General features: G+C 39.8%; 1 protein-coding gene across 1 annotated transcript; it reads left to right on the top strand.

Annotated features, from left to right (window-relative positions):
- The first annotated feature begins 13,405 nt into the window (after positions 1–13,405).
- LOC147625648 (uncharacterized) lies at positions 13,406–17,215 on the top strand. The gene is made up of 3 exons (XM_086817173.1): positions 13,406–14,426; positions 14,682–16,256; positions 16,489–17,215. The coding sequence occupies exons 1-3, from the start codon at positions 13,478–13,480 to the stop codon at positions 16,917–16,919; spliced, it is 2,955 nt and encodes a 984-aa protein (XP_086673299.1). The 5' UTR covers positions 13,406–13,477; the 3' UTR covers positions 16,920–17,215.
- The last annotated feature ends 6,314 nt before the right edge of the window (positions 17,216–23,529 follow it).

The following is a 23,529-nucleotide window of genomic DNA, read 5'->3' on the forward strand; positions in this document are numbered from 1 at the left end:
TAATCCTCTACCCTATCTTGATCTCTCTCCTCAATCCTCATCCAGATATCCCTATGATACTCTCTCCTAGACTAAGTCATGCCATGATAAACGTGGTCCATGACTCGAGGAGGGGCAAAAATCTAGGATTGGGGAATGAAGTAACTGAAAATACAAAAAGCTCACATAAAAGTCCTAAAATTCCTAGGCATAGGCCCATATAGTCTAAGTTGAGCTATGGTCCTCATCGTGAAACAAATCATAGCCAGAGAAATGTTCTCCTAGATCATCATGCCTTAACTCTAATAGGTGGTATGATGACGTTATGAGTGAACCAACAATGTCGCCACTCCACCCATGTCGAAAAATAAATCTCCTCAAAATGCTGAGCTAGAACAAGTCACTCGCCGCCGTCAACTAACAAAAACAACCAGATAGTAAATGCTCATCCTTCTCGGATAATACAAGTATCCTAGAAATACATGATCGGATCATCTACTACATCATTTGAAAAACAAACCCAGTAAAACAACCCAGTAAAACACTATAAGTTTCATTTTCATAATCATGCTCTAATACCAATTTTGAGGACCCTCACCCTTTATATTTATCAGTGTATGGCTATAGTGGAGGACTCATCTCTCGAGGGGGAGAGTCTCACCTGGGGGCTTCACACAACAATGACCTACCATTTGGATATCTAGCAAAACACACTTTACGCAGTTGCACTAGAAACTCCTCACACTAGGAAAAATGTATTGATTCCTCTTGATGCCATGTCTCCCTTATAATTCTCACAAGTAAGAGGCGATCGGTGGCTTACCTCGGCTCTCCACCAATGTCTTCCTCCTAGATTATAAAGGTGGCAGCCTCCTCGACGCATTCCGACTAACATTCCTACATTCTAATTCAATAATTTCCCAATTTATCCCAAGTCTTTAAAGTTTAAAGCATCTTTTGGTCTCATTTAGAAAGCACCTGTGTATTTTATCATTTTTTTACTTCAACCAGATCCATAGGCTTAGCCTAGATCCCACACAATCCCTATGGGCCTAGCCTATTGCTCTACCACTAGGCCTATAGAGCTGGCGAGAACTCACACACCCATAATTGATATTCCTTATTCATTACTCATGCGCCCAACTAAAAGTAGTAAAATGGTTCACGTATGCACTCCATGACATACTTTTCTTTTGAAAACCAAAAATTTATGCCGTACTAAAAAACATACATAGTGAAACTCTAGAATACAAATAAAACAATATCAAATATGTCTATATATCTCCTAGCACCACGACCATGATCCTCGAATGAAGAAGGTATGCACTATCGAGCCTAAACACACTCTAAGACCACTATGACATCTAGCGAGAGGAGCCCACAAGTCTCACACCTAAATCTTGAAGTCATCAAAAATCATATAGAGCTGCTTCTAAATAACCATAAAACTACCAAGGCAAGAACACTTCAGCCAACCAATGCACAAGAGCTTCGTAGTAGTGATAGACACTCCCTAGACACTCAATTGCCTAGTATAACGGAGCCACCTCTCATCCACCATCACACCCACCATGTCAAGAGCACACCCATCTCCTCCTGCCGAGATGGGTCAAGGTCGCGAATGAGAATCTTCACACAACACGATTCACCACTCATATGATATTTGTCAAATACATGTGTGGTACCTTCACAGGCTTCCATAATAATACATACAAAATAATCAATATAGAAAACATGATAAAATAGTGATACATCAAACATGCACTAAGACTTAGTAAACCTTTACAAGCTTGACGAGACATTCTATGCTCTCCATTAAATCTCCGAACAACATTTCTCTAGTTTTTCATGATCCTCTTCAATAACTTGATCCAGTATCATTTAAGTCCCATCCGGTGATTTGCTTCAAAAAGATAAGTTTCTAAGGTCTCACTCATAACTCTAAGGATTCTATTTTATCTTCAAGAGCTAATTCATCTCTTAAATTTTTGAACACAAACATTTGTTCTGTTTGAGCCTCACACAATCCTAATTTTGCATTTGTGGACAAAAGGATCACTTGAAATGCATTCAAAGGTAATTTCCTAAGTGCTGTTGACACTCATTGATGTTGGAAACACATGCATTTGAATAATTCGTAGAAGTGGCTCTTGCAACACTTTGGATCTAGTTTTAGTTAAATCTAAGAAGTTAATTTAGTTATAAATGCTCTAGACTAAGCCCAATTTGATGACATGCGTAGAAAGCCTATGTTGAGAGCTTTTTAAACAAGCCATCAACTACCCAATTTTGATACCTTTTGATGGTCAAATTACCAAAATTCAACCGCATGGGGATAACAGATAGAAGGGATGGATTAAACCTAAATTGACTGTAACATTATGTTACCCATTCCATTACTGCAACAAGATAAAGAGATTACTTCTAGAGTGAAATAAATATGCTCAATTTGGTGTCGCAACAAGTATAAAAAAATAGAGAGTAAACAGAGCTTCATTTGTGGAAGATCTTTATGTCTTTGTGAAGTTTATCTCAAGAGCTAGCTATCGGGCACTATAATCAGAGGTCATTTGCTTGGTGAAATTGCATGCCATGCCAAAAAGTATAAGGAAAACTCCTCTTTTGCCATCACTTTGGGAAAGAGGCAATGACAAATGTGGAGATGAGCACAGAAGTGATACATCATTGTAAAATAGATAAGGAGACAATGATAATTTGAAGGCTCAAAGAAAGGTAGCATGTATGAAACAAGCTCAAGTGAAAGTTGTGGATGGTGTTGCAAATGTGCCTAACACTCAATTGAGCAATGAGATGCAATATGTTGCAATGATATTTAGGTCAATAATGGATGGAGAGGTTCTAACTCAATAAAGAAAGCGATCAAAGGTGAATTTTCTTCTCATGGAGAAAAGATTGAGAGAATTATTCATGCTCATAATCATGTAGAAGGGAGGAAGAAATTACACATTGATGGGTCTTCAAAATAACCTAATGTCAACTTGAAGTCAACCCCAATACCACTATGCTTATGGATGATGATAAAGATGCCTATGCCATTAAAGATGGTCATGACAAATAAGGAGAATCAATCTCTTCATCACTAGAGATTTTGATCTTCATCTAGATATTCTTGAAGAGGCAAACAAGTGGTATTTGAATACATGCATTTAAATGGAAGGTTTGATAGACGTATAACAAGAGGGTGTGTTGGTGATGCTCATGACAACAATGATGATTTCAAGGGTATTAAATATAAAGTGGTGTTTACAAAGTTCAAGAGGGTGTGTTGGCAATGCTCATGAGAATAATGCTAAGTTCTAGGGTAAATTAAGTACATCAAAGGCCATGTGAAGGACATTAGGGCTGATGTTAATGCTCAAAGGCCAAGCACTCTTAAAGAAGCTATAATGTTGGCAAAGATATAGGAAGAAACGTGTGCTCAAAGGACATAAGGGCTAATGTTAATTCTCAAAGGCCAACTAGTCTTGAAGAAGCTATGATATGGGTGGAGATATATAAAGAAAACTATGCTTTGAAGGATGGTTATAAGGCTTCAAGTAGAGAGAATTTCCCCCATCTTCCTATGTGAAAACCATGAGAATTTCTCCTTCAAATATGGTCATTAGGTACCCTACCATTTATGGAAAGGAGGGAAACATAAATTTCTGATTGAGTAGTGACGCTTTAAAGGCTTCACAAGTGGGAATGGGAAGGCCTTTAATGGCAGAAGCAAGAGGAAGAATGTCAAAGAGGACCGACTCAATAAGCCTAGGAGAAAAATATTATGTTTTAAATGTGGTGAGAAATGACATAAAGACCATGCAAAGTCATGCAAGGCTAGAAATGCTCCTCTCAATGGCATACTCATCGAGATGGATGGAGAAAATCATGATAAAGAAACTTAATAAGTTTGTGCAATGCAATGAATCAACGGGAGGAGAAGAAGATCATGAAATTGATGGGGAATTGCCTTTTGATCCCGACGTACTTGATTTGGGGAAGTATGATGATGGATTCCCAACTATGTGTACTTTGGATGATTCATGTAAGGATACCACTTTGTGTACACTATCGTATGGTGCCTATGTGGGGTGCAAAAATGCTCAAACTTTGAGGCTTAAAGATTACATCAAGGGCAAAGTCCCACATATCCTTGTGGATAGTGGGACTATGCATAGTTTAGTGATTCATTATCAAGAATGTAAGCATTATCATTGGCCATATCAAAGGTGCACAAAGATTGGATTAGGGACATCCAGGAAGAGTACTTATTGGATGAGGAACCATCACTTATGATGCAAAGATTATAGCATGGTACATGTGAAGAGTTGCCTCACTTTTGCATGAGAAATGGTCTCATATATACTTCAAAGATAAATTCTCTCTTGTTTCCCACCTTGGCATTCAAGTAGATGGCAATGAAATGCATTCTTTGCCCATGCGGGTCATATTGGGAATCTACAAGATATATGATGCCGTGAGAAAGAGTTTCCATTAGAAAGGGCTATGGAAGGATATGCATGCTTATGTGTCCAACTGTTTGCCATCCAACAAAGACCCTACACACATAAAGAGGGTTGTTTGCTTCAACCCTTGCCTATTCTGGAGGACAAATGGATGCATATTGAAATGGATTTCATAAAATGAGTCTTCCTATCACCAAGAAAGGATGGGATATTATTTATGTGGTGGTTTGAATATGTTGACAGAGGCAGCCCACTTTATGGAAGAAAAAAAAGTGAGATATTCGGTGTCACAAGTGGCACATCAATTCATGGAGAATATGTTTAGATTGCATGGGGTGTCATAACAAGATAGATGAACAAACCAAAAAAGACCATATTAGGGAGTTTAAGAAAATCCCATTACTTTGGGAATTTTATTTTCAATATAATTTTTGGTGTATCTTCAGTATACCAAATCAAAAGTTATCGGAGAATGTGGACTTAGAACCTACTCTTCAAGAGATTTGCAACAACAATATTTTAGATGAGCTGGTTTTGACAAAAGTTTAAAAGGGTTCACCGTGCCCCCATTTTTTTATCTTGAAAAACGGGAATTAAGATTTTTTCACACTCCCTAATATGGTCTTAAATATTAAAATAGCTCTCATATCATTATGCACTTTTGAGATGACGAGATAAAGAACATTCCCACATTCTAGATAAAGCATCGACAAACACATTATCTTTTCCCTTTGTGTATGTGATCTCAAAATCATAATTTTTCAATGTGGCCAACCACTGCCTTTGCCTAGGAGATGAGTTTGGTTGAGAAAGGAAATACCGCAACACACTACTATGATTACTTCTTACATACAAATGACTCCCATAAAGGAAATGATGCCACTTCTTGATAGCATTTCCTTGTCATTCAAATTACGACTCTCATATAAGTAATCACACCATGATCTTGGTATAAAACTGCCCCAATTCCTTTCCCATATGCATCGGCCCTCACGGCGGTGAATGGCTTAGAGAAGTCCAAATAAATCAAACTAAGGACTAAATGAGCATCCTTTTTAAGTTCCTCAAAGCTCTTGTTTGATATTGCATCCAAAATAAGGCTTCCTTCTAAAGCTTGTCTATAAGAGAGGCTATAATTTCTACATATCTCTCAATAAACCTTCTATAGATAGAAGATAAATCCCCTTAGTTGAGTCACATTAGTAGGTGTAGGCCACCTCTTCACACATTTAACCTTTTTGGGATTTACCTTGATGCCTTCTTTGCTCACAATATGACCAACATATTCAACTTCATGACCCATAAAAGTATATTTTCTCTCCTTTGCATACAAGTGGTTGTTCCTCAACACCTCTAACACTTCTCTAACATGCATAAAATGTTCATCCTCATTCTTTCTATAGATGAGGATATCATCAAATAATACCAATACAAATTTGAAGAGGAAGGGCTGCAATACTTTATTCACAATTTGGAAAGTAGCGAGTGTATTGCACAACCCAAGTGGCATCATCACCAAGGAAATGAAATAGCCTTCCTTCTATTCTAAAAGTATTTTTGTATTAATCACCTTCCTTCATTCTAATATGATGGTACCCCAACCTCAAATCAACCTCAGAGAAGTACTTGGCATCCTTAAGTTCATCAAGATGATCATCCCATCCATACCACCCATCCATACGAGGTATTAGAAATCTATTCTTGATAGTGATCTTGTTGAGATCACAATATAGTCAATGCACATACAGAATGTTTAAACAAGGTATTAAAAATCTATGCTTGATGGTGATCTTGTTGAGATCACCATAGTCAATGCACATATAGAATGTTCCATCTTTCTTCTTCACCAAGAGTACATGTAAAGAAAATGGTGATTGACTTCAATCAATCCATCCCATATCCAAGAGTACATGTGAAGCAAATGGTGATTAACTTCGTTCAATCGATCCCATATCCAAAAGTTCTTTGATTTACCACATCAACAAGTGCATCAGGATTGAAGGGCGATCACAAGCGATCACAAGTCAGCCAATGAGACCAAAAAGATTCCCAAAAGGAGGTTGTAAAAAAATACCCGAAAGTAGGCCACATCGACGGAGCCTCCTTCCAAGAAATTTTTTTAAAGAACTTGTGAATATTTTCTTTTAAAAAAATACCCGAAAGGAGGCTGCACAGCCTTCCGGGCATTTTTTTTAAAGAACTTATGAATAGTAACTATACGTATATCGTTTGTCAAAATATATGATGGGAAAGTACCATCGGAGGGCGGCCTACCATTTGTAATCCCTTTGATTCATTAATAATCTAATCATGATGTATGGACTCTGGAGGAGAATATACATTCCAGAAACCCCATGGGTCCGCTTGCTCCATATATCACCAGCGTCATTAATCTATACATAACAAACTCTCCCAAAAAAGTATATATTATCAATTTGTAAATGTCTCCTTAAGATGTTATGTTGATCCAAACCTTGTTGGTATAGATGAAAGCCAACTCCCAAGTATCAACAACCTCAACAATCCCCAAAGGGAGGCCCCAAAGCAACTGCTTATGGGTGCCAAAAATCACCCTAAAAAGCTATCGTACTTACAATGCTAAGCCAAAACGTGGCAATAGCCCACAGCACTTAAGGACATTATCCTCAAGCCAAATCATGGCAAGTAGGGACCCTGAACACTAAAGCTAAACCTACACCAAAGCCCTGGTGGTGTTGATCCTAACAAAGCTATTAGAAGCCTAGGCTACTATGAAGAGAACCCTCACATCAAGGTCCCAAAGCCAAAAGTAACCTTGCCAAATAAACATCAAATCCCAAACTAAAGTCTATATCAAATATCAAACTTGAGATATAGTGGAGGCCCAAAGTTGTGCCTCCAACATCACCCCCAAAGCTTAAGCACGTGTGGAGAGCCAAGGCTACCGTTCTTACAAAGCCATAGGTTGAAATATTCCCCCTAGAGAAGTTGGAAGGTCTCCCAAGAACCAAGCATCATATGAGACTGACCAAAGTCCCCAATCGACGAGCCATTTAAGTGCCCACACCTAATTGCCCACTCCCATCACAAATAGATGAGCCACCAAGGTTGTCAAATCAATAAGTGTGCCAACTGCTAACCCAATTGGCACCACAAGCACCCCCAAGGCCAAATTTGATTTAGGTGTAACAACAATGGCATAAAAATTTATCATCATGGTTGAGCTCACAAGGTAACCTATAACTTCATTGTATGCATGTAACATATGTAACGTATCCTCTCCAACTTAAATTTACAAATAACATATACTTGGGAATGCTTATTTTTTAAAAGGAAAAAAAAAAGTCAAAGAGAGCGGAAGGGACGGAGCAAAAATGACAGAGGAGGTAGTAAATGTGATGGTGCCACAGTCCCTTCAAAAATGTCAAAGAAAACAAACTTGAGTGGGAGAAATACTGAAGAAAGTGGCTTAAGAAGAAAGAAGAAGTGTCAGAGAATAGAGTTGGAGAAAAGATCAAAGTCAAGGCCAAAAGTTGTCAAAAACTAGCCAAAAACAGTTGGCTCACATTGGATTTGAAATTTCATTCATGCCATATTCAATCAACTTTTACCCTTATGTGCCACATTCAATCATCTTGAACATGTATGTGCGACATCATCAAAACCATTTGGGGGTTATATTTCATTCATGCTAGTTTTGATCCTCCCTATCAATTCCCCATCAATTATAACTATGCCCAAGTCATCAAATTCTTCTCCATCACTTGTATGTTCTCCACACATCGAATTCCCCTATCAATTATAACTATGCCCACGTCATCAAATCCTTCTGCATCATTTGTATGTTCTTCACACATCCGATCCCCCCTATCAACTTTAATCCTTATGTGGAACATTCAATCATCTTGAATCTCTATGTGCCACATCAAAACCATTTGGGGGTTAAATTTCATTCACGCTAGTTTTGATCCCCCCTATCATTCCCCATCAATTATAACTATGCCCACGTCATCAAATCCTTCTCCATCACTTGTATGTTCACACATCCAAGCTAAGATACCTGGGGGGATTCACTTGAAAATATGTAAATATATCACATGAGTTCACTAGGATGAGTTTTTTATTTCATATTTTTAGGATAAATTTACTAAAAAAGTACTTACAAAAGGGTTTTTTTAATATCACATAAGTTTACTCAAAGGAGTTTTTCAATTCATATTTCTGGGATAAATTAACAAAATTGTACTTAAATGGGGTTTTAAACGAATAATTATAAAATTTAAAGTTTATATAGAAAAAGGCATCATTATACCTACTTAAAATTCATAGACAAAGGGATTATTAAAACACCTCTTGAATGCACGTGATATAGGTTTTCCATAGAGAAACAACCCATTGTTGCACCACTCTCATTGACAAAGGCTGAGTACAATGATGCATGCTTTACATCATGTGAGGCATTGTGGTTCAAGAGGATGCAAATTAGAGCTCACATGAAATAAAGCTCAGAGGGGACCTCTTAGGAAAAACTTTCATCCTTGAATTGGTTTCATGTGTGTAGGATCACTAAAACCCCTAATTATTTGAGGGGTATACATGTGGAAGCGTAGCTTTGAAGATTAGAGGTTTGACAGCTTAAGGGTATCCTTAAGGTCTATGAAAGTTTATGGAACCAAAAATTATTCAAGTATGGAGACAAAGTATGAGATTAAATTTTATGACAAATGGAGAATGTTGCATAGTTTCTTGTGAGCATACTCCAAGATAATTCAATGTAAGATTGCAGATTTACCAAATAAATACTTAAAGCATATTATTGGTTGTACATGATGATGTAGTGACAATGGTAGAGCCATGTCATGACCCCTTCAAGTTGGACCATTCTGAGTGGCCGACCATGAAAGTTAAGCAACGGTCAAGGCCTTGATCTACCTCATAGTTGACGAGTCATGGGTGAGCTCCTTGTGGGCCTTAGTAGGTGCACCGCTCGGGGGCCCGCACGAAGCAACACATGAGGGTGTGGGCTTATTTGTAAGCCAACTAAGTAAAGCAGCCCTTAGGTGTTGGGCTCGTTGGGTAAGGAACCTAGAATCATCCTTAGTAGGGAGAAGTAAGAGGGAAGTGCGAGGGAGGTCATGGTAAGCAAGGAACTTTCCTCATAGGTTCAAGATAAAGCTAACAAGCAAGTTGCCAAGGACAAGTCATAGGCTCTTGAAGAAGAATTTATGAAACTATAACTCTATAAATAAGAGATTTAAGTGAACCATATGACTGTTATTTGAGTGTGCTATTAAAGTGTAACGAGATGGAATTAAATTCAAAAATTAAGTGGTGAGTGAAGAGTGCATGTGTAAGGGATTAAAAGATTTTTTCTCGGACGTGTGAGTGAGTATGCAATCAAATGGGGTGTGTGAGTGAAAGAAAACGGAGAACTTATTCTCCATATAAGACTTCTTCCTGTGAACAAGGAAAATCAAATCCCTAAATCTGAAACTGAATTAAACCAACTCGAGGTGGAGATCTTTGAGAAAGAGATTAACTAATCAAATAAATCAAAAATTTATTAAGTTACCCTAAGAAAATGGCATAAAAAGGAATTAGAATGTTAGGGTACATTGCCAAGATTGCCCAAGTGGGGAGCTGGTAGGGACCCACTGTACTAAGTGAAATCCAACCCTTTAGCTAGATGTGGGGGTGGGGTCTTTACACGGCTAATTTAGTGGGGCTCCCATTGACCTGAGACGAAGGAGGGGGTCAATTGGAAAAAGATCTAAGAAGAGAAGGAGATGTGATTGCCTCTCAATGACAGCTTGCATGATAGTGGTCGCCCACACCATATGGGTTAAGAGGTACCTCTATGCTGCCAATAGTAACACCATGTCTAGAGGCTAAAGAGTGAACAAATGTATAGAGATCATTTCTATAACACATGTTTATGATAAAGAGTAACCAAATGTATAAAGATTATTTCTATACAGAGATGGAAAAAGGTGTGAATCCATAAGGGAAAATCTTTAACCCTTGGTACATCACGGTCTGGATGCAAATGCTCACGCCCATAGTCTTTGATACCATTGAGGATATCTTAAAGCTAGGGTACACAAGAAGCAACTAAAGTAGCATAGGTTAGTGGTGTAGCCACAGAGGCAATGGAGCTACCATTGAAGCATAGCAAGGAACTTAGCCTACAGATGGAGCTACCATTGAAGCATAGCAAGGAACTTAGCCTACAGATACAATGGTGTATTCTTGAAATGACACACTCTCGAACACAACACACCACTAAATGTGTCAAGAGATGTGGAGATGCATGTGTTCCTTACACAAAAAGGCAAGAAGGCAAAGGAGATCAAGCCTAAGCTAGAGAGGATCCAAGCTATCGAGTAAAAACAAGGTTGGTGAGGAGGGTACAACTTGCACCTCCTTCACCTTTGTCAAGGATCCTCAAAGACGTGCTAAGCCTGAACATACCACCTTGAACGCAAGCCCAAGATGGTATGTTACTACCTCTTATGAATCTAATGGGTATTTTGACTATTTTACTAGAGTGTTGCACACTTCCTTAATGATAGACCCTTCTTGAACACAATCACTCTAGATGATGCCAACCTAAAAGGTGCCGAGCAACAATTGATGAAGCTAAGACACTTGATGGAGCGGGCCACCAATCATGTATTTGATAGAAGGAGAAAGAAGGTAACCTCAATATAGGTAGAGCAGAAGTTATCTGTGAAGGAAAAAAAGTGGTCTCGAGCGAAGGCAAGATGGTTGGTAGCCAATCAAGAAGTGGATCTTGTCATTGGTTGGTTGGTGTGCAATAACATTTGTAAATCGACCTATTAAGTTTCCATAAGAATAGATTGTAAGTAAGGTCCTCAAAATACAAGGATGTATATTAAAATAGGCCAACAATAACCATAGGATGATTGGATATAGGGTAGGGTTGGCGAGATTATAACCCAAGGGATTGAGGGTGGTCCCCCATCATTGGCATGGCAATGAATTACTACCGCTGGTGTTAGTGTTCATTACCTACATCCCATTAAGAGTTGAGAAAGGTGCCCAAAAGGACACTTGAAAAGTTGAATGCTACTTGGTTTTGACATTAAAAAATAATTTTTAAATATTGCATATCATGAAAAGGGTGTACATTTGCCATGTGAATCAAGCCTTGATTTTGAAGGGTGAATTCTCTCTCTCTCTCTCTCTCTCTCTCTCTCTCTCTCTCAAAAGTGAAACCATAAAAAGACTTCCTTATGAGCCCAAAATGGGTTGGTCCAATTAATCTAGAAAGGCCTCGTGAGTCTTCTTTGCAAGATCTTTGCACCTCTTCGGCCACAATTTATACACTTTGCTCCTTTTGTGATAGGAAAATAATCAAAATATTCTGGGCTTAGGCTAGTCACATATAAATTTCAAATTATATATGCATTTCATGGACACATTTTGGACAACTATTATGGACTTAGGCTAGTCACATATAAATTTCAAATTACATATGCATTTCATGGACACGTTTTGGACATCACCCATAGCTTACTCACATCCTGCATCCATTATACTTGGTTAATTTAAGATATAGTTGGTTTGTCCTATGCACCTTACTACTGCGGACAGTATAAATGAGGTCTTCTTGTAAAGTAAAGATCGCTTCATTTTCTCTAGTATTGAGATGAAAGAATCACCCTATATAGGTATGCCAATTGATTTGACAAGTCTCCTTAGCTTTAGTTTGTTGTCTGGATTCTATAAGCATATCTTTCTAATAAATGATACTTTGATAGTTGATGGGTACTGGATAGAGATTGTTGGGGTTGACCAATTATTGTAGTTGCAAGTGCTAAAATGTAGGGGTGGGACGTGGGCCATCTCGGCTACAGTCTAGCAAAGGATGGTGCAAGTTGGAATCCCCCCCTCCCCCTGCTCCACAAGATGGAGGGGTGCGAGTAATGTGTCTCTTTGCAAAAAAAATTTAAAAGTGGTGAAATGTTGATAGAGGTGGAAGCCAATGGTGGTGATTTATGATGATGACTAAAAACACACACCAACCTACTGTTAAGAAAAGCATATTTTTCCCAAGAAGTAAAAATAGGGAAACTTCTTGGCCTTATGAGTAATGTGCCTCTTTGCAAATTTTTTTAAAAAGTGGTGAAATGTTGATAGAGGTGGAAGCCAATGGTGGTAATTTATGATGATGACTAAAAACACACACCAACCTATTGTTAAGAAAAGTATATTTTTCCCAAGAAGTAAAAATAAGGAAACTTCTTGGCCTTGCTCGGTTTTCCTTATAAAAATTTACACATCAATTAGTTTTATAATTAAAACTTTCAAAATCTAAGCCATTAATTTTCAAGGCAAGCCAAAATTCAACCGGTTCAATCTTATCCCCATGAAAGATACACTTTTTTTTCAAGCATTGCACCATCCTACCTTTCTTAGAAGACCTTGCTGTAGAGTTGAGAAATTATCATGGTAATTAAAGGAATACATTTTGTTAAATTTAAGTAAATATCCCAACAATTAGGTTAAAGGGCCCATGCTCGCAAGTTACACCTTACAAATTTAAGCTTATAAGCCCCTCTACCCTAAACCAAGTTAACCTTCTGCTTACTTCCCCGCGCCCCTTCTTCCCCTCCCAAAAAAAAAAAACCAGAAAGGGGGCACTATGACATAAACATAAATGGTTTATGCCTAGTAAAGTGTATGGATGTCACCTCCCTCTACCCACTCCCATAGTGGAAAGTGATGGCACCTAATTTCAGTACTACCCACTCTCTTTATTTTAAAAAAAAGAAAGGGGAGAAAACAAAAAGACTTGGTGCTGTCTTACGGTCAACCTGAATCGATCTTTATGCTTGCTTGTTGTTACCCTTTTACGTACTTGTAGGATTTCGTATCAAATGTTTTTTTTTTGCCAATAACTTTATTAAACAATGAGAATTAGCTTAATTAAAGGACAGTAGTAAAGACACAGTCTTGTCGAAAATCACTAGTCTCGACTCCCCTCGACAGCTCCACAAATTCCTGGCATTTTCTCCCGACAGACATCCATGAATTCGTTGGTGGTGCTTTGCATGTTGTGGGGCGTGGGCGCTGCCGTAGCAGAGTATAGCACCAAGCTTCCGGCAGGACGAGGCCGGACTCTGGCGGCGCGTCCCGGTAGCAACGAGGCTCTGCTTCTGCTGGCCTTTAAGGCGGCCGTCACCGGAGATCCTTCGGGCGCCTTGCTTAACTGGACGAACGCGACCACCAACGGGAGCACTTCATCGCCCTGCCTGTGGCGTGGGGTCACGTGCGACGCTCAAGGGTCCGTCGCAGCCCTCAATTTGTCCGGCCAAAAGCTGTCTGGCTCTATATCAGACTCTCTGTCCAGGCTGCCCCACCTGGCCTTCCTCAACCTCTCGGCCAACAATCTAACCGGCCCTATCCCGGTTACGACATTCCCTTCTCTCACAAGCTTGGACCTTTCCAACAATCTCCTCACAGGACCCCTGCCTGCAACGCTTTGCAATAATACGCTTAATCTCACCTTAATTGACCTCAAACAGAACAGCTTATCAGGCACAATTCCTCCCACTCTAGGTAATTGCACTTCTTTAGTTAGTTTATCACTCGATACCAATAGCTTATCAGGCCCAATACCCCCGGAGTTGGGCTCACTTTCCGAGCTACAAACCCTAGATCTCTCTTTCAATCAGCTTAATGGTACCATACCCACCATTATTTTCACTAATTGTACCAAATTAATCACACTTGCACTCTCTCTTAATAAATTGAGTGGTCCTCTCCCAAGGGAGATTGGTGAGCTCAAAAGCTTGCAGAGTCTGTGGCTCGGTAGCAATGGTTTCTCTGGAAGCATCCCTCATGAGATAGGAAATCTCACCAAATTGACACTTCTCCATTTAGACACCAATAATTTCACAGGAACAATCCCTCCATCAATAGGGCAGCTTGCCTCATTAACGGTACTCCTCAGCCTTTCAATAAATCAGCTGTCAGGTATGTAATTCTTGTTTTGAGTCTCTAATTTTGTTTTGGGTCTCTATGTTCGCCATAATCTTATTTAGCGTCTGTACTAATCTTGTCTATTTTTCCATAATCTTGTTCCGGGTCTGTATACGCTTGTCTGTTTAGTCATAAAATTGTTTTGGGGTCTGCATTATCTGGACTAATTATCCATAATCTTGGTTTTGGCCTGCATTTATTTGCCTATTTTAACCATGAAAGGATGAAGACCTGCCCTTTCGTTTGCAGGTCCCATACCACCTCAACTTGGCAACCTCAGCAATCTGAGAATAATGACATTGAGAGGGAACTCTCTTAATGGCACAATACCTGCAGAGTTGGGCAACATGCGTAGCCTTCAAGGGTTATTTTTGGAGGACAACATGCTGGAGGGCACCATACCAGTAGAGCTTGCAAATTGTACCACTCTGCAAAAGCTGCGCCTGTTCGGCAACCGCTTGAGCGGCTCCATCCCGGACACTCTGGGAAGCCTGCAGTACCTTTCCGAGTTCTATGTGCATGACAACATGCTACAAGGACTTATTCCTGGCAGGCTCGCCAACCTTTCCAGGTTGCAAGATCTCTCCCTTGGCTTCAATGCCCTCACCGGTCCCATCCCACCATCCATTGCAAGCATGACAACCATAGTATTCAACTTCTCCATGCCTCACAACTCCCTCAATGGTACCATACCCTCTGGGCTGGGACAAATGATCCATGTGGAGAACATCAATCTCTCATCAAACAATCTATCCGGAACTATTCCAGCAAACATAGGGGATTGTGTGAACTTGATGCAGCTCGATCTCTCCAACAATTCACTCATGGGTGAAATACCAGAAAGTTTTGGAAATCTAGGGCTTCTCCAAGTTCTCGATCTGTCGGAAAATTCTCTTTCTGGCACAATTCCATCGATTCTAGCTAGTCTAACACAATTGCAATACATTAACCTCTCTTCCAATAACCTCACAGGGCAAATCCCTACTTTTGGAGTTTTTGCAAAGATGAACGCATCCTCTTTTCTATCTAACCCAGGTCTATGTGGTACTCCTTTAACCCAGGCATGTCCCATATCAACGCCAGCACCTCAACAAAAAGGGGGCCTTAAGGTAGGCATCAAGATACTCATAATAATCTTGGGCTCCCTTTTTGGGCTTGTGCTTCTCCTCTTTCTCATGAGCTTTTTGAAGAGAAGAAACATGGTCTCAGCCTCACCCACCAGCATGTTCTCTGCATCAGCCTTGGAATACAGCAAACATCTCAAACAATTTTCTGCTCAAGAGCTTGGGGCTGCAACAGAGAATTTCAGTGAAGCAAGGCTTATTGGCACTGGGGGGATGAGCAAAGTTTACAGGGCAACAAGAGTGACCTTAAGTTTGGCACCTACAATCAAGCAAGTGGATGCAGCAGTGAAGGTGCTTTCCAATGATCACAGGCCAAGCTTCTCTGTAGAATTGGAGACATTGGGATCCATAAGACACCGCAATCTCGTGAAACTCCACGGCTTTTGTGATGATGGGAACCTCCGAGCCTTTGTGCTAGAGCTTCTCCCGAAAGGGTCCCTTCAAGACTGCCTACATGCAAGTGATGCCTACTACTTGAGCTTCTCCTTGAGGCTCCACATTGCCCTTGGTGTGGCTCATGGGCTTGCATACCTTCATCATGGTTTGTGGAAGCAGATAGTCCATCGTGATGTCAAACCCAGCAACATCCTCCTAGATAATGACATGGTGGCCAAGGTGGCCGACTTTGGGATTGCCAAGCTTCTAGGCCCCGATGAAGTTCACTCGAAGGCCAAAGGAACTCCGGGATACGTTGCACCAGGTATGTTTCTTTATTTGGAGAGGTTCGTTCCTTTATTTTTCATTGCAGACCTCTTGGCATTTTTTTTGGGGGGTGGGGAGTGGTGGTGGGGGAGGGGTGGTTGTGTGGGGAAGATTTGGTTGGAATATGGGGGGGTTGTGCGGGGAAGATTTGGTTGGAATATTTGAATGCTTTGGGCATGGTAACATCGATGCGTTGGGAAATACCAATGTCTGTTAATTGTGATGTGTAGAGTATGGAGAATCTACAAGGGTGGATGCAAAAGGCGATGTGTACAGCTTTGGGATTGTAATGTTGGAGATGCTGACCAGGAAGAAGCCCACTGATACCATGTTTGGCAACATGGGAGTTAGCTTGCCCAATTGGGTGAGAAGTGTATACCCTGATAGGTGCTCTGAAATTTTGGATCCAGAGCTTCTTGGAGATGAGTATGTCGTATCTGAGGATGAAGCCATCAAGGCAATGGTTGGGTTGGCTTTGGCTTGTACAGAGATGAAACCTGACAACCGGCCAGACATGGAGACTGTGGTAAAGAAGCTTACCTTCGTTGATTTGTTTCTCTCGAATAAAAGCTCTCTTGGACAAGAAGAAGCTGCCATTTTCAAGCGGGTACGACTTGGCAATCCACAACTTGCTAGAGATAAGAAAACAGATCACACATGATCCAAGAGGGATCTGTGACAGCACCAAAGTGGAATGTTGGGATCTGCTGAACCCAAGATGACATGTTAACAGACAGAGAGTCTTTTTTATTAAAAATATGACATGATTAACATTGCGGAGAGGGCATCTATTCAGTCCCAAAAAAAGAGTCTTGAACTTGGGCAATTTTCTGGTCTAAATCTCAGGGTGCCATATCTAGAATATCCAAAAAAATTGGCCCTTAAATTTATAGACAAGGCAAAAATGCAACTGATTTTTTCCAATTTTACTAAGACACTAAAGGATTGTTTTTTCTAGCACTTGTTGCTACAAACAAGGCCACCTTAAGTAAGTTTTCCTTTGAAGAATGTTTTTCTTGTAGCTATGCGTTGTTGGGCACATGCCAAACAGACGCACGTGTTATAGGCTGTGAGACATGTTCCTAATTAGCTCATAGACTAACACGATTTCATGCATGTATTGTCAGATGCATGAGGCCTCGTATACATGTCTCAAGGGTACTAAAGACATTACATAGGAGGTATTACAGGCCAATTTGCGCAAGCCATAATTGTTGAAATGGGTAGACAAAGATGCACTTTGATAGCTCATCCTGCAACTATACTTCCTCCTGAGCCTTCATAGATTAGCTATAGGTTTAAATGCAACAGCCATCCTCCTCAAGAATTTTTCCTTCCTCTGCAAGCACTGAAACTTTCTTGCTAGAGTCCTCTATACAAGCAATTTGGGCATTGCATTGTCTTTTCACAATTAGGGTCTGCATGTCTTCCTCCATCTTGTTCGTCCTTGACCGCGCTTCCCACATCTTGGGTTTGGCATCGGCCACCAGTTTCATTTGTACATCCAAGCTTTCTCTCAAGTTGGGCAAGACATCTATCTGCACATTATTAAACGCTTTCTGATTTCTCACAATCTAAACAGCCCATAGGAATTCTGCTCAAATGACATTCCACAATTTTGTAGGGCAATTTGGTGCTACTCCCAGAAGGATGTGCTGCCAGGTAAGATGGTCCTTGAAAACAAGTGAGATGCACATCTCTATCTCTCTATTATCTTAAGGAAGAGTTTCACAAAGCTGTCACGCTGCAAGAATTTGGAGGTTTGGGAAGGTTGGAGGAGGTTTGGGTAGAATTTTATTTTGAAAGCCTCAAAAGACGTGCAAAACACGGGTTCCCAACTAGTTTGCATAAAGGAAATGGCTCACATCCCATGAAGATGTGGACAAGGGATTCCTCTGCTTTTCCAAGTTTATTTCTGACATTGGTCCCATTTGTTCCTTGCATGTACATCTCATCATTCAACTAGTTTCAGCAATTGATGCCACGTCAATATTTTTTTTAAAAGTAAGCAAATACCTTTTTTTCCGTTTAATTTACTCATAATGTAAATAATAAATTCGTTATAAAAGAAAAAAAACGGGCCAGTGTTGCTTTGTCGGGCTGTCCAGGGACCCGTCAACAGCCCACGTGACTGGCATAGCGACGAACTGCTGCCGTTGGTGTTGCCGTTCGTCGCTCTCGTAGGCGGCCAGACTCCAAAGGACCTGCAGTGATGACCGCCTTGAAGGCCAGCAGCAGCAGCAGAGCCTCCTCGCTGCAGGAGCTCGCCGCCCAGGCATTGGAAGCTCAGCGCTATGCTCTGCTACGGAAGCGCCCACGCCCTGCATAATAGCACGGACAACGAAATCGTAGATTGCTGTAGGAACAAAGTACGAACTGCCGCTCTTTCCAATGGCCGAACATGTACCGACCACAGGCGTTGAGAGTATGTTTGTTTTTTTTTTTGTTTTTTTTATTTAAGGTTAAGGGTTAGACTCTTCCCTATCCAAGCGGTGGCATGCATGGTGGATGCTAATTCACACCTAATTTACTTAGGAAAACTTTTGATCCTTTTGATTAGAAAAAAGATTGGAGTATTTGGTGTTGATTCACAGCTAATTTGATAAGAAAAAAGAGAGGGGTATACATTGGTCGTGTAAATCAGGCCTCCCTTTTGAAGGCCAAGTGTTCTTCGGGAAATGGGTTCAACTTATCATCCAGTTGATTAAATATTGGAAATGGCCGATTAGACTCACACATCCAAAAGGAATTTAGTTGGCACAGATAAAAGATGAGATAATGAAATTGTGGCAAAATTCATAACTCATTACTTGATTTGTGGGTTTAATAAGAAGCCAACGTGAAATGTGTATGTTTCTTTCAAAAAAAAATAAAAAATCCTGAACATTGGTGCCAACTCCATTATTCCATTTGAAGGGCTACTTTTTTTCTAATAGGGCATCCTTAATTTTTTTTAAAGGGTTACTTGAGATGCCCAAGGTCCTCATCTGAGGTGGGACACACTTATACCAGCCTCTTCAGTACGCCAACACACTTTCCTCTAGACCGGATAGCTGTCACTCATTATATTTATAATCTCAATTGTAATCTAATGAATGATAATAAAAACCCGTGGGGTACATTGTGAAGAAAGTGTAGGAATCTCTTAAATCATGTGGAAAAAAACTAGCTCAAAAAAGGAAAATATTCCTGTCAATGTGAAAAGGATATCCTTGCTTTGAATGAAAATAAAATCTTGGGAGATGCTTCTAGAAGTGATCATGAAAAATGGTTAGAATTAAGGAAAAAGCAAAAGGAGCTTAAATTGATGCAAGTAAAGAAATTCCAAGCTCCTGGCTAGGAAACATTTTTTTAAAATTAATGACTGTGACCCGAAATTCTTTTTTGATGCCCTTAAAGTAAAATAAAGAAATGAATTGATTATTAAGGTTAAAGATGAGGATGGTAGAATTACACCAGAGCATGATCAAATTGCATAGACTATGCTGAGTTTTTTTTGGGTAGAATCATTAGCTTTGAGGAAGTGTAGTCTAAATAGGTACATAAGGCTTAAAAAAAGATGTTGAAAATATGTAGATGATGAAACACCTCAGTGGTTGGATAGAAATTTTTTTGATGCTGAGTGGTTGGATAGAAATTTTTTTGCTGCTGAGTGGTTGGATAGAAAAATTTATGCTGATGAATGTAGAGAGGCTTTGTTCTCCATGGGAAAAGACAAATCTCCTAGTTGGGATGGCATCACTATTAAATTCATGCAATGCTTTGGTCTCAATTGTCTTTTGTTGTAACTCATATAGCTAATATGATGTTTTGAGAGGGGGAACCTGAAGCTAGTATAAAACTGGGCTTAATCAAACTTATTTCCAAATTGCATGTATGCACTCAATCCAAACATTGGAGGCCCATCACAATGCTTACTGTGGTGTACAAACTGATAGCCAAAGTAATTACTAACAGGCTTAACCAAGTTATATCTCCTCATCAGCATGGCTTCATTAAGGATAGATCTATTTTTTATTGCATTATCACAATGTTGGGAGCTATTGATTATGCTAACATCTTTGCTCAAAACTGCATCATGTTGGAGAGCTAGCCATGGACAAAGCTTTTGATAGGGTAGCTGGTCTTACATTTATATCCATGCAGGCTATGGGCTTTGGTCCCTGCATCTCCAATATAATCTTCAATTTGTGTTCAAAGGTAGATTCCATGCTACTCTTTAATACAAGAATAGTGGGCAGCTTTACTTTGAAGAGGTCTATAAGGTAAGGTTTCCCTCTTGCCCCTTTACTTTTTGCCATTATCACACATCCCTTCATCTTAGCTCTTGAGGATTCTGCTACTACTAAGGGGTTAATTATAGGAATTAAATAAGATCGTGAACATATTCTAGCTAAACTCTTGGCTGATGATTCTGTGCTGTTTATGACAGTTGAACAAAGGATTCTTAGAGAATCTCTAACCATTGTGTAATGCTTTGCTATTGCCACTGGGTCCAAATGCAACATTGAGAAATCTAGGATCATTTCTTTGCCTAAAGACTGTTCTTTTGGTAGCTCATGTTGGACATGTAAAATAATTAAAAGAGGCACTATATTTAGACATTTGGGGATCCTAGGAGCATGTGTTGGAATCATTGACAAAAAGGATTTTGATTGGGTCTTTGAAAAAGTTGGTAGAAAATTTAGAAAATGGAACTTTGTATTCTTATCTTAGTAAGGAAAAGTTAAGGTCATTAACTTCATTTTGATTGCCTATTTCATGTTTTACCTTCCAATGCTAAGTATGAGAAAATGTCATTGGAAGGAATTTTGGAAACCAACTAAAAGATTCTTTTGGAAAAGAAACTTGAGTCAAGGAGATACATTTCTGGCGTGGGGGAGCTTGTCTGTTCTCCAAAAAAACTAGGTGGACTTGGAAGGAGATAGATTTCTAGCTTGGTGTAAGTGGGAGCTTGTCTGTGTTAGTATACAGTCAATGCCCGCCTCTCAGCATGTATCTCACTTTGATGTATAATGCACATTTGTTAGGCCCCCATTATGAGGAGTAGCCATGGTGCACACCCCAGCTTAGAAGCCGATGGGGTCATTATTGTGACCATTGATGATGGTTAGGAGATGGTCAGGGGTACGAGCGTTAGCTGGGGTCCGAGGAATATGAGGAATGAGGAATGAGGTTAGGGGTACGAGATATGGTTAGGCGACGGAATGAGGAATATTCCCTATAATATTTCCTCGGATACTAGGTCCATCATTAGTGGGCAGTGGTCGGTGGGTCGGTGGGCCGCGTTCTTGATATGCGAGCTGCGTTCATGCAGTGTAACCGCCCTCGTTGTATACGCATCTAACACACCGGTTATTACAGTACTATATATGGATGTGGTTGCCATGAGCTAAGGTATCCAATACTTGTGAGTATCTACCCCCTTCTACACCTCGTACATACTCCATCCAAAGTCTGTCTAGATTGCCATCTAAGCTCTACTTTGAGAGCGCACGGGTGGACAGCACCATGACTTGTACCTCTTTGGTATAATCAGAATTTTAAATTCTCTCCATTGTGTATCTATTGCATTGTCTATATCTTCCTTTTTGTGACAAAAACTTGATCAATGCATGGTGTTTTGTTTAAGCCTAGAACTACTAGTGGAATCCATTTTCCAAGAGGATCCATAAAGTAGTGCTTGAAGAACTTGCTTAGTAGTGTGTTCTTCTTAGCTGAGACTTGGAACTACCCTTATCTTCAAGGTATAAAAATCATGCATTTTAGTCATAATCTTGGTGTTTTATCTATTTTTTTAGTACAAATCTCGATGACTTGTTTATTTTGATTAGTTGGATTTTTTAAATTCCTATCGTTGTTGCCCCATGACCTCTATAGGTTTGTTGTGATGACTGATTTGACAAATGTTCTTGGCTCTAGTTTGTTGTCTTATTGTTTTTTTAATGTGAAGAAATTGTTATATTAGTATAAAAAAAGATACATCACCTAGAGGTTAAACCTTCAGCTTAACAAGCTTCCTAAAGATTGTCTCAGCAGCTTCCTTCTAATGTAAGCACCAGTGTTACTGGCTAGCTTACATGCTTGCAGGATGATGTCTTTGAATTGTTCTGCATTGAGAGAGGGGGCTGTACTCATACCATAGTGTGCTGCCAGATTCCTATATCTCCAGATCTCAGATATAATAAAGGCTCGGATTGAATGCCAAACAAGATACATAGCGGGGCATTCTTCCTTTACAACCAATTAGGGCTTGTCTCCAATTGATATGATCACGCACACCACAATCTCTCAGCATGTTGCTTGCCTTCCTCCAGATGGGGTGGATAGCCACACATTCCCACAATGCATGATACATTGATTCCTTTTTACATCTACACATCGATGCGGCTTTTCTAACTGGGAGTCTTATTGTTGTTGAGAGTAGAGGTTGACCAATTATTATAGTTGCAAGTTGTGGAAAAACAAAAGAACATGTGTAATGTTGATAGAGGTGGAGGCCAGTTGGTGGTGATTTATGATGGTGACTAGAAAACACATGCCAAACCACTTAAAAAATATATAATTTCAAGGTAAGCAAAAATTTCAACCAATCTTTTTAATCTTAGCACGGTGATTTAAACATTGCACGACTCTCTCCTTTCTTAGAAGAACCTCACATCTACAATACCCTAGAGTTGAGAAATCATGATAATTAAGGAATACACTTTGCTAGATTTAATTTAATATCCCAGCAAGTAGAGCAAAGGGCTCACGTTACAAAAATATGTTTATGGACATCTCTACCCTTCTAATAGTAAAACCCAGTTCACATTCAAAATTCAAAACCCCCCCACCACGGCCCACCACACCCCATGTGTGACCCCACCCCACTCACTCACCCACCCAAGGAAAAAAGAAAATACACCATGGTGTGTGGATGGTGGGGTTCCATAGGACGGTGGCCTTTTTTTTTGGAAAAAGGGAGCAGGGAACAACCTCCAAGGGGCGTTTTTTTTTGGCAAAAGGGAGCAGGGGAACAACCTCCAAGGATGTAGACATAACACTTATCTCGAAGAAGATGGTTAGACTCTACCTTGGCTTTACATTCTGATGTATCTAGGAGAAGACTTGTAAGAGAACTTTTTGTAAAGGGATGCCTTTGTTAATATTAATGTTCTCAAAAAAAACTATCCTTTCGGCATATAATTTTGTGAGAGTCACTCTCACAATTTTTTTAAATAGAAAGAAGACTATGGTTAAATAGTGGGTACATCTGGTCAACATGTATC

The sequence above is a fragment of the Cibotium barometz genome, chromosome 23 (assembly GCF_041138505.1).
Source record: "Cibotium barometz isolate CiBa-2024 chromosome 23, ASM4113850v1, whole genome shotgun sequence".
Taxonomy (NCBI): domain Eukaryota; kingdom Viridiplantae; phylum Streptophyta; class Polypodiopsida; order Cyatheales; family Cibotiaceae; genus Cibotium; species Cibotium barometz.